This window comes from Carassius gibelio, chromosome B8 (assembly GCF_023724105.1).
Source record: "Carassius gibelio isolate Cgi1373 ecotype wild population from Czech Republic chromosome B8, carGib1.2-hapl.c, whole genome shotgun sequence".
Lineage (NCBI taxonomy): Eukaryota > Metazoa > Chordata > Actinopteri > Cypriniformes > Cyprinidae > Carassius > Carassius gibelio.
In genome coordinates this window covers 11,223,581-11,236,296 of record NC_068403.1, presented here as the reverse complement: position 1 = coordinate 11,236,296, position 12,716 = coordinate 11,223,581, and the positions used below count along the sequence as shown (strand labels likewise).

Here is a 12,716-nt window from a genome sequence, read left to right as displayed (position 1 = left end):
ATATATATATATATATATATATATATATATATATACATTTACCTTAGTTTCCTCTTGAGTGTGGCTTTAGCAGTGGTCTCCTCTAAATATTTGTATATTTTTTTTTTTTTTTTTTTTTTTACAAATGTCTCTTATCTTGTTATGTTCAAGTGGAAAGGTTATGCGATAGTCAGCTCCAGTGCACGTTTAACATGAATTGTTTTATTGTATGTGCAGTTTATTGCATGTTTTAAAAAACACTCCAGAAGTTTCACAAAATGAATACATACCAATGTTTGAGAATAGTCAGAAGGAATACTGAAAATTGCAGGAAACTTATAATCAAATTGTTCAACAGAAAACAAGACCATGAAGTTTGAGTAATTATCTCTTTTTATCTCGAGAAAATAGCTACAGTACATCCATCTGATATCAATAACTGAAACACTTGCAGGAAGAAAAGTATTTCCTGGCACATTTAAATAGTAAATAGGCACTGAGTAGTATTATGAGCACTGATAATAGCAGGGTAATAATTTAAAAAAGGTGACTTGCATTAATCAGTGAATAGTTTGATAGACATAATATTAAAGTTACTTAATTTTGAAACTGTTCTTCACGTTTTCATTCTGTCCTGGCTCAAAACACACAGGTGAAAGGGACCCACTGTGAAAAAAAATCTGTACAAAAACTGAAAAGATTCTGGTAATTTAGCATTTTTCACATTAACCATTTAGTTTGCAGACATTTCTTTTAACCCAAAAACACCACAATACAATGCTAAATTCGAAATGCATAATGGATTTGCCATTCGGATCACTTAGGGGGCTTTCCGTTCTCTGTTTTCATGTAGTCTGGAATCTTTTTGCAAATGGAGTAATAGAAAGTTCTCATCTTCTCCTCCACTTTGACAAAGCCTGGCCGTTCTTCATGCCTAAAGAAGACAAGAGTCAGATGTCAGTCAGAGGATCTTTATATTCCCCTTAAAAATTCCCATCAACCACACCCAAGCAAACAGACAAGTAGTTTATAATTTCAGTGCATTAGATTATATTTACTTGTATGTCCAGCAATCCTTCATCAGTTCATACATGGCCTCAGGACATCCAGCAGGGCAATCCATACGATTACCGGCATCAATAAAACTCATGACCTCTGGGCCTTTCATTTTCTACATGAGAAAAAATAAATGGATGTAAAGTCAATGTGCAACTCACTGAAGTTGGTTTTAAGTACCGTGACAGTGTAAATATTTACCTTATAAGGCTTTCCTCCATAGGTGAAGGCCTCCCACATCGTAATGCCAAAGCTCCAAACGTCACTTTTGCTGGAGAACTTATGAAACTGAATGCACTCTGGCGCGTACCACTTCAGAGGCCATTTCCCTCCTGTACGGGCCTACACACATACAAAACCACACTCGCTTTTTACCTTTTTATCACACCATCATTCAGTAGCATCTGGCTATTTAATTCTATTGCTGTATTGTGCCACTGCTGGTCGTGTGATTAGTCATGAAACAGGAACAAGGAATTCATCCAATTGTAAGTATACCTGACAGTGCAACATACTGATCAAAAGAGAGAATGATATTTCTCCAAGACTACAGTGTGTCCCATTAAAGTACAAAGATACACAATGTACTAAATTATATGAATTATAATTCGAATGCAGTTGTGTTCCAAGTGTACACCTGAGAGCAGCCCACCTTGTAATAGTTGTCATCTGCACCCAGTGCCTTGGAGAGGCCGAAGTCACTGATCTTGGCGTATTGCTGGTTGACTAATAGTACATTACGGGCTGCCAGGTCTCTGTGTACAAAGTTCCTTCCTTCTAAATATTTCATCCCCATTGAGACTTGATGCATCAACATCACAATGTTTTCCATAGTGACCTGTTCCCTGAGAGGTGCAAAAAGAGTTAGTGTAAAGTGATGATCAACTTATGAATGTTCTGATTCAGTCAGAATGATGTTTTAAATGATGACTCTATTTATACAGATTCTAGACTCTATGTAGAATAGAATGTCCCATATTCTTTAACTGTATATTAATAACACAAACAAAAGAAATTATAAATATTTGTATTCTGATTTACTCACTTCTTTCCAGAGAGAAACTTGTTGAGTGGGCCAGCGGGGGCCATTTCCATCACCAACATGAGCGCTTCAGCCTCACAGAGTCCAATCATGCGCACGATGAACGGATCACTCAGCTGATGCATAATATGGGCCTCTCGCATCATTTCATCCTTTACTGATTTTTCATTCTCATTCTTCAACACTTTAATCGCCACATCAATCTGTTTGCTACACGCGAGAAGGAAACATGTGCTAATGAAGTAAACTTGTGAAGAAAACAAAAATGTTGCAACACAAATTCTTCCGCTCTTTGTAGTCACCTTTCCATTTTGAATACACCTTTCTTGACACAGCCGAAGTTGCCTGAACCAAGCTCCACTTCGTCGATCATGAGCTTGTCTCTCTTGATGAACAGGGTCTTCTTTTTGCATTCATTTGGATCATCGTAAGGACTGATGAATGCATCATGGTCCATTGGTAAAGAAGGACGTGGAGGCTCAGCTCCTGAAGGTGTGGGTACTGGGGAACATCACAGCAGATGTTACTTACAAGTGCTATTAACTTTTAAAAGTGCTAACTATTTTTTTTAGGAAAACATTTAAAACATTATTTGTTATTGCTAACAAGTATGCATAAATATTCTTGCGGTAGCTATAGTTATTATGCAGCAACACATTAGCAACATATATTTTTGCAGTAACATGAGTTTAAAAATCAGATTTGAGCTATGATTGTGGAAAAAGAATTTCAACGTAATGTTAACCACAGACCTTATTTTATTCATAAATTGAAAGCAAGCATTCTGAAAACCCATATAAATTCCAGCTGAAACACGTGGTTAATGCAAATTCTCTTCTCCAAGACCACAAACTGCACAGCTCACCAGTAAATCCAAGCGATTTATTTTTGTTGTTCTCAAAAATATGTGGTCTGATTCCAGAGAGTTTAGCAGTAATGGCCAAAAATGTATGCATTTATCACTGAGACAGCACAGAGACTCTGAGACTTGGACTGGTTTTGTTTTAAACATATTTCAAGTAGACATACATTTCTGGGCATATTGGTTGATTTTATTACTGCTGTAAGATGGCTTCGACTTTCAAATGTTGTACCGACAGAAACTTACTCATAGGGGGCGGTGTGTATCCATTACCTCTCGGCCTCCTCTGAAACACACAAACACAAACCCCTAACGTTTAATCAAACGCACAGTAGCCTATTATTAAATTTCTTCAAAAAATGGATGATCTTTCAGACAGACTTACCGGAGTATTCATAAGAGCTAAAAGTGAAGAAAAGAAAAGAGAAGAAAAATATAATATTAGCCATTTTTACTCAAAAATAGCTAGTTATGTAATTTCAGTGAAATCGTACCATGTCAGCCCCCAAGATTCAATGTTTTTAAATTTGTAGTTTGGGATAAGAGATATTTTTTTTACAATAAAGTTTATACCTGGTGTTGCATTGCTTTGGTTGACACACGGCTCTCTTAGTACGGTCACAAGACCATCAGGCTTCATCTTTAAATACTCCACCAGCTGCCCTCCATAGAAATAGAATTATTACAAAAAACATTGGATGTTTTTGCTTGTTTTGCATATCAGTATGGCAAGCCATTTGTCTTTTATTCATTCGCAGGATATGCATTTTTGATATCAACTATTCAGTTTTCACTAGTTAAAATGCTAATTCTTGATATCAAGAGTATTATTTATTTACTAGTTGAAATTTATTTCCTGAAATCAAGAATTCAAATTCTGGGAGTGATGACGTCCTTTTTAAAATAAAAAAATGAACATTTTTTACTAGTGGAAATGTAATTGCTGATATCAAAAATTCCGATTGTTACTAGTGGAAATTCGATTCCTGATCTCAAGAATTAGCATTTTAACTATAGTGAAAACTGAATTGTTGATATCAAGAATTTATATCATGTAAATTAATAAAAGTCAAAACAGCTTGCCATAGAAAAAGTTCCAGTGTTTGACAACATGCAAGGTTTCATTGTGCAATACTTTAAATTATTATTTAATTTAATATTTATGTTGTGCCAAACACTACAGACAGCATGTACAAAGAAAAAATAATTATATTACATAATTTTTGCACAAAACATAAATCTAAACCATCTATTTTATCGATATACTCCTTTCATGTCATACTCCCTTTGGAACAAAATATAATGAATTAAAATACATAAATATTAAATCTAATTGTGTAAAAAAAAAACAATTACATTCTAGCAGCGTTCTGTGAAGGTTTTTTTTACCCCTCAGTCTTTTTTTACTCCTTAATAAATTGGAATATGAGATGACAGACTCTTTGATGGGTGAAGCGTACCTGCCACACAGTGTCAAATTTAGTTCCCTCTGGCATTGCATATTTCCCTGATTTGTCGTGTAAGATCTGATAATGGTACACTGTTTTTCCATATGTCACTGACAGGGCGAACGTTCCAAATTCTTCTCTCTCTCGGACTCTGGAAAACAAAACAAATTGCAAGATCACGGGTCAGCTATTTGTTTACTGGCAATGAGCCTTCTGAGTTAAAGGAGTAACATGCATATGTTATCTCGACTAATCCTGCTGTGTGTCTTTCTGAATGTCCTATTTTCACGATACAGAGAAAGCTTTTTGAGAGATTGAAGATGAGCGAATACAGCATCTTTAGCCAACATCATTTTTGTAATCATCCGCTTTGCCTTGATTTAACTCATTACATCACCCCAAAACCCAACTCTTTCCCTGCTACAAACAATATTGTTCATCAGATTTGCCTCTAAAAGCAGCCTGTGTGTCATCATGACATTTCCACCCTAACGCTACAGGAAAACTTTAGACTGACTCAAGCTCTTCACTCACAGGAACTTTCCATCAGGCTGAGATCCTGAGTACAGTCGTCTCTCACCCTCCTGGCGAGGGATCTTGCCGTGGAACCAGGGCATTTTCTCATGCGCTGTGGTGGCAATCAGTTTCTCTAGCTGTGGGGCCTGGCTAATGATGGCTTGTTCCATGGCCTCCCCCTAAAAAAGATAACATAATATGAAATATTTGTGATCTCTTATTAAATATGGTCAAAAATGTCCTCACTGTTGGAGTCTGACAATAAAAATGCATATTTTTTAAAGAAACAATAAAGTGCATAAAACGCATTTAAATAAGTCGTATAGGCCTTAATGATGTGATTAGCAGTAAAAAGACTTTAATGTGTACGCATTTTTTCTAATGTCTCAACGCAAACGTAACTTCAAGGGATCCATTATACAGTACACAAAAAAAAAAGAAAAGCATAAATTCTAAAGAATAATTGACTTACATAATAAGTGTTGAAAAATTGTGCAAATGCAAATATAAGAATGTCTGTTAGTACACTTTTCATTTGAAAGTTGGAAGAACTTAAATGTTTCCACTTAATATATGATTAACTGGACAGCTCACCTTAAAAAAAAAAGGATTTCTGTCATCGTGTACTCACCCTTGTGTTGTTCAAAACCTGTAAGACTAGCTTTCCTCTGTGGAACATTAAATAAGAATTTTTATGTTAAAAAAAAATCTTTTCTGCTCTGCAGAAGAAAGAAAGACTAACATGTTTTGAACAACATGAGTATATGAATAAATGATGGCAGAATTCTAATTTTTGGTTGAACTATCCCCTATCTAACTATCTTACTTAATGCAAGTATAACACTATATAATTTATGTAGATCATAACATTTTGAAGGTTTACATCACTATAAAATGATTTTGTGCTGTGTTGAACTACTTTCTCACGTCCCCAATTTTGTATTTTGCTTAAAGCCTACAAAAAACAGCAGTTACTAGGTTGGAAAGAAGTGATATGGAATTGTGAATCCTACAACTATTTCATAGCCACACAGTTACCGCGTATTAATCAAAACTTTTCTTGTTAACCAATCAGAATCAAACCTGTTTTGAAGCTCTTACCTCCAGGTGCCAAGTCTGACGCACATATTCCCTGAGCATATTGTCCCTCAGGCTGTCAAAGACGCCTGTCTTGATTTGTGTGTCAGCCGATCGCAGGCAGGGTTTTCTCAAGGTGCAGACGAGCCCGTCTGGGTCTTTGCTGTAGTACTCACAGAGCTCAGCAGGTCCGCAGTGAGGCTTCCCACCTGCGATGCAGTATGTGCCATTGAGCTGTTTTTCAATGGAGTAATGGTAGAACTCCAGGTTCCAAACCAGGGACAGGACGTAGCCGCCCAAGCTGCGCAGGCACTGGCGCAGGAGGAAGATACCGTCTCCCATGCCGGCCAGCTTCAGGTGGTCCTCGGCCTCCGAGCGACTGATGCTGCCATAGAAGAACGGGAGGTCCGCAGCAGGGTCGGACATGGTGGAGGTGACGAGGGGTCGAAGACTAGATCAGAAGCTGTGGAAAATGAAGTTTGAGAGAGTAAGAGAGACAACCAGAGAGAGCGAGAGAGATTGAAGTGACTGATAGCTTCAGCAAAATAGGGCGAACTTTTGTGAGCATGTGTTTTTGCTGATGTGGGATGTGGGAGGATGTTTCCCGTCTGAAAGCATCTCTCCCTCTTTTTCTCAGTTTCCCTCTTTATATCTCAGACATGGACATTTTTGGCTTTTGACGGACCTGTGTGATCAAAAAATTGGTATGTAGAGGTATAGAGTGTTCATAGGAGAAAATGTAAAGGTTGGTGTGGTTGGTGCTTTAGTGCTTTGTAACCGGCAAAGTCTTGCATTCGGATCGAATCACCACAACAGGAAACTCAGACATATCCTTCCCCCGCCCCCGCCAGCTCTTATATGACAACCCTCCACCCTGTGCAGGTGCTGATGCTTCAAGAATGTTCCTAAGCTTGTCAAAAGACACAATGCTTTGCTGAAACACTCTCTGGGACTGAACGAAATTCAAGCAGATGATTAAAAATGCTGCACTTGTAGATATGTAAAACAAAAAGGCCCAAAGATGTGGACCATGAAACATGCGTCTATAACGGATTTCCTCATGATGAACATTTTCCAGTGTCTGAATGCTAGTGATGTGTAGGAAAGTAGGAGGTCAATGATGAAACATATAAGCATCATGTTTTCACCAGAAAGTGAAAACTGCACGAAAACAAAAAAAAACAAAAAATCCCTTCTGCTTTTCTCAACGCCTCACACTTTAGATTCCATCGTTTTATGCAAATGATCTGACAGTGTCTTCTAGACACAATGGCACATGGCCTGAGGTCGCATCACATGGAGTGACAACAAGTGGAAGACCCTAGAAAAGCAGCTTTGATTGAAACCACAGCTTCCTGGACAGAGAGCTGCCCACACTTACAGGGATGACTACTGCTGAAGACACAGAGAAAGACCCGCAGCCACACATGTACACACACACACCCAAACCTTGTCTTAAACCACCACAGGCCACAGCAAAGACACTGGGGGACAGTGCACTGTCTGAGCGGAAACACGAGACTCATGAGCCAATTTGATCCTTTCCATTTTACATTTGGAACTTAATGTAGGTGTGATGTTTTTTTTATTTTATTTTTTTACCATTATTAGTTATTTAACTCTTTAATATAGCACAACATAAATGATTTATCAAATCTGCTCAAAAATAACTAATTTCATACATTAGAGATATTAGATAACTGATGCTGTTTTTATTTTTCTTTATAAATTCCATTTTAACACACACACACACACACAAACACAGTATATATAGGTATATATATATATATAGATATATGAATTTAGCATAGAAATTTAAGCAATTTACATAATTTTAAAATATATATTTTAAATAACTAATATATATATATATATATATATATATATATATATATATATATATATATATATATATATATATATAAATATATATATATATATATATATATATATATATATATATATATATATATATATGTATGTATATATATATATCTATATCTATATCTATATCTATATATATATCTATATATATATATATCTATCTATCTATCTATCTATATATATATATATATATATATATATATATATATATATATTAGATTAGATTCAACTTTATTGTCATTGCACATGTGGGTACAAGGCAACAAAATACAGTATATATATATATATATATATATATATATATATATATATATATATATATATATATATATATATATATATATATATAATGTATTATGCTTCAGCCTTCGACCTAGAGGATAAGCAGTTTTGGATAAATGGATATTATTTAAATATTGCATTAATAAACATTAAACCTGCATATTAAGAAATGATATGCACATAAATATAACTTATATTTAAATGAAAATAATTAAATGCATATATTTATATTTATAATAATACTAACATAATTTTGGGAAAGTCAGGTCAGGTCAAGGTCGGTCTACTAGTTTGAGTATGCCTTTTCAGCCTTCAAAGATGTATCTTCAAGATAGATGTGTCAATGTTAAGCGGAAAGTGTAATGGAATTTAATAATTTGTTTGTCTAAACATTATTTTCCGGTGTGAAAGATGAGTGACGATATTGCGGCCGAGCCCCATCGAAGCATCTTCTCTTCCGTAATGGGGGTAATTTTATCATTGCGAACAAAATGTCTCATACATTCAGATGGAAGCAACCATCTGAGATGGGTGTTTGCTGTCTATTTAATCTATAAAAGGAGCTTTGAAATTGAGTGGCTTTGAAAACTATTCAAGACATAAATAAGATCAAGGCATTGAGGCATACGCTCATTTGTAAGGTTATTTAGAAGTGACTTGGAGATTTGGAGATGAATTTAAAGCTAAGAAACCTGAGTTGGTACAGTGCGTTTGATTGAGTTCACTAAAATCCCCAAATAATTGTTTCATAATTTTATACAGATTTTCCATGATCTGAAGACAAGAATCTGAACTATGCTACTTAATGAGCCCTAAAATATTCACAGTGTTTATGTCCACAGACCCAATCTCAACTGCCTTGAATAGAAACTAACTTTGTTCAAAATAGCCCACAATGGAAATAAAAACCGTCTTTTTCCTATACGTAAAAGGCTATTTGACCCCTGCCCTTTTCATGACTGCTCACTTTGTTTTTGTTTTTATTACTTTTTTTCTTATCCAACTTTGCATGATTTTGTGCCCATATTTAGATGGTCTCACAGGACCACTGAAATATCACGGGCATTCGGGCAGAGAAACGGTCTGGATTCTTGCCACCAAACTCAGAGCAGTGGAACCTTTGAGTTACTTGTGATTCAGGGTTCCACATAGAGCATACTGATGCTTTATGGTAAAATAATGAATTCTGGAAAAAACACTGATTTCAATCAAGCAGAATTAAAAGAAGTGTCACCTGTTTGTGCTATGACATAAGTTGAGCAAAACTGTTAAAGTAATGGGAATCTCAAGTGCATCAAAATATGTCATTGTCAAAAATACATGTTCAATCCTTTAAAATCATTTACTTATTTAGAATGAAAATGTCACTCTGTACTTAAAAATTGTAATTGCACATTTGGTTCAAGCCAGTTAACAGCATCTGAAACTTTGCAGATCTTCTGCACCTGTTCTGCAGTTCAATAAATGTTTTATCTTTGTGATGCTCTGCGGTGCTATGCTATTTTATGTTTGCAGAGACACATATTAACCTTCCGACTGCATATTATGTACAATTCATATACATTTGCACAATAAAACAAACTTAAAAAGTATAAACTGAACAAAGGCACAATATTTTTGCACATGGCTACAATTTGAAACCATGCCGGATATCATAAACTCATAAAAAATCCCATTAAACAATCATTTAAAATAATAATTCTACCGGTGAAAAAAAAGATACAACTGTTAGCATTACTTACTTTTATAATAATAATAAATAAATGTAGACAACTTCAAGATAAAGTTTGAAATTTGCACACTTGATTTTCCACGTTAAGAAGATGCTTTACAACATGCCACATCTGCTTAGGAAGCCCTCAAAAGTGTTGCTTAACATGCATACATATATGCCAGCATGATGTTACAAATTAGGCTGGTATCTACAATCTTAATTTAATGTAACGGTTATGTGTCTGTATGGTATTTGACCTCTGCAGAACATTCACTTGCTAATATCGCTCCTCATTTGCACATGTAACATGTCTGACATTTTGATCGACCTTGAAAGGCTGTGAATTTAACAGGATAAGAACAGACCGTTCTTGGCAAACAGAGCCAAAAAAAGCCAGAATAATCTTATTAAACACTCACCGTGGCCTGTAGCTGAAATCCAGGAAGAGAGGGATAGAAAAGAAAAAGAGAGAGTGAGAAAAAAAGAGTGGAGACACGGCACGGATGAACTGGTGACGGAGTTATAACAAATCTATTTAGTCTGCCAAAGTGATGAAGCTCTCTGATCTGGCTTGTACGCTAGACGGCTTCTATGCTTGCCAAGTGTGTGTGTGTGTGTGTGAGCTTGAGAGAAAACGTGTGCGCTTATGTGTGAGTGTGGGTCTCTGTGTGTTTCTATGCATACAGGTGAACTGTGTGGGCTGCTCAAATCACTCAAATTTGCATTCCCGTCAGGCTTCTCAGAAACTGTAACTTACTTTCTCACCCAAGTCTTGGATGTAACCGCTGAATGTTTTGAAACGCTGTGCTGCAGACTAATGCCTGAAACAGTTACCAAAAATGGCTTCATATATTTTGCATTCAGTTTGTTCAGGGACCAATTAAAGCATTTGGGACATATATTTTTCTCTCACAGAATAAAATAAATCTTTTACTTGTAAAACATCAAAACAAGAGATCTTAATTTACCCCATGCTCTGATGAGTCTGTTTTATTATATTAATATCTGGGTTCCCAAAGACCCCTAATATCTAAAATGTGTAATAATAATAATAATAATAATAATGATGATGATAACTTTCAAATTACTTTCTCTTAAAAAAAATGTAAATGCTTTTTTTTTACATGCACTTTTTAAAATAAATGTAGGCCTAACTGATCCAATATACACTATAAACATGATTTCAAATATTTCAAACTAACTTTACACTTTTGTAAAAAAAAAATGTCACTGCAATAATTCAGCAAAAATACTATGTATAAATTTATAATAAAACAAATAAATATGCAACACTACAAACTATGATCAAAGATTCTTCGTATGTGAATATACATTGCATTTATTGAGACTTAAGACTTGGAGAGATTTGGAAACCTCAAACAGGACCCTTCTAAAAATTTAACAAGTTAAAATTGTGTTTACAATAAGTTCTCAAAAGATTAGGAAAAGTCATGAAGCATCAACCTGATACTTCAATGTTATGTTGTTTTAGATTAAAAGAGCCTCTTTTCTAAGATCCAATCCTTTTTTCTTTTCTTTTTTTTTTATTTCACGTCTGTTCTTCATTTCAATGTGAAGGTGAAGGAATCACGTTTTCCTCTGAGAGTTCGTAACTGTTGACGACAGCGCATCTGGTATCCGGGTCTGTTTAGGGGGGTATCCGATATCCAACAGGTGATCGAGGCGGCCTCCTCTGAGCACGAGTTCATCAAAGTGAATGTAACGGTGCGACGCACAGAGCACGATTGTTCTTTGCGGTGGCTCCTCCCTGCGTTCACAGTCTGTCTTCCTGCAAACGAGCGCTTTTGCACAAAGTGCTGTAGCATGGGGAAGTCGGGTTCATTTTAAAGAATCGACTCGTTCGGATGGTTCGTTTCAAATTAAAAAGATTCGAACTGTTCCAAGAAATGTTACGTTTGTTCTGAAATACTCCGGTGTTCTTCGAAATGTTCGGATGTTTTAGAGATATTCTAAAAGATTTGCTTCAAGTGTATTTGCTGGGGAGAACAGGAAGTGTTTGTTGTAACACCATTAGTTTAACAACTAGAAATTAGCAAAGTGAGTTACATGGACAAACGACTAATATAGATTTCTACCTTTTGAGCCCTGAGTAAATTCATCCTTTGTTACAATAGGATTTCAGGAAAAAAATGAAAATTGAAAAAATGAAATTGCTAATGAATATTAAATAACGACTGAATATGAATGAATGTGCTAATAAATATTAGAACTGGTATGATCTGAATCAACAGGTTTTACACCAACTTCGACACGGCTATTTTCTACAACCTCGCTGCTTTGGTGTTAACAGAGCCATTGAAAAACAATGTTTTTGATGTTATCTACCTGTCAAGCAAGAGCAAGCAAGCTCGTCGTCTTTTGTATGTAGAACTGCAGGTTCTCACAGAGCCGTTGAGCCGTTCTTTGCTGTCAAGTTGACCATTACAATATGGTGGATGGTTTTCGTACAGTGGCCCCCAGAAACAGTCACTAATGAGGCGTATCTATAGAACGCCCCCCAAAGGCCCTCTGATTTGCCACCCCCATAGGTTTCCAAAGAGCGTTTTTGAAGCTCAAAGTGTTGTAAAGTTGGACATTTTAAAGGGCTTCATATGATGCGGTTTCAAGTTTTTCTTACTCTTTGGAATATTATAAGCTCTTGCTGCATAAATTAAAATTATGCCCAAATGGCGCAAAGAAAGAAGGTGTGGTTTCCGCAGTTAGTGTTGAAGCAGTCACTTCAGGGAAATGCTGTGTGTTTTTAGTCGAAAGCAAAAACACTTTATTTGGTCTTCCGAAAGTAGATGCATTTAGGAATCTTTAAGATTACTTACAACAGAACAACAACACATTTTA

At 35.7% G+C, this 12,716-nt stretch overlaps 1 protein-coding gene across 1 annotated transcript; it reads right to left on the bottom strand.

Annotated features, from left to right (window-relative positions):
• Positions 1–181: 181 nt before the first annotated feature.
• LOC127963912 (tyrosine-protein kinase ZAP-70) lies at positions 182–10,553 on the bottom strand. Its single transcript, XM_052564013.1, has 13 exons — positions 10,280–10,553; positions 6,005–6,443; positions 4,922–5,082; positions 4,400–4,538; positions 3,513–3,597; positions 3,325–3,341; positions 3,186–3,225; positions 2,380–2,578; positions 2,081–2,287; positions 1,688–1,880; positions 1,237–1,377; positions 1,038–1,150; positions 182–913 (listed from the first exon to the last, which is right to left on the bottom strand). Exons 2-13 carry the CDS (start codon positions 6,404–6,406, stop codon positions 796–798), a joined length of 1,815 nt encoding a protein of 604 aa, XP_052419973.1. The 5' UTR covers positions 6,407–6,443; positions 10,280–10,553; the 3' UTR covers positions 182–795.
• Between the last annotated feature and the right edge of the window lie 2,163 nt (positions 10,554–12,716).

Excerpts from the sequence above, each read along its gene's own strand:
- LOC127963912 (XM_052564013.1), bottom strand. The coding sequence starts at position 6,406 with ATGTCCGACCCTGCTGCGGACCTCCCGTTCTTCTATGGCAGCATCAGT. Across the intron at positions 3,598-4,399 it reads AATTTGACACTGTGTGGCAG|CTGGTGGAGTATTTAAAGAT; the intron begins GTACGCTTCACC and ends TATGGAGGGCAG. Across the intron at positions 1,881-2,080 it reads AAGTTTCTCTCTGGAAAGAA|GGAACAGGTCACTATGGAAA; the intron begins GTGAGTAAATCA and ends TGCACCTCTCAG.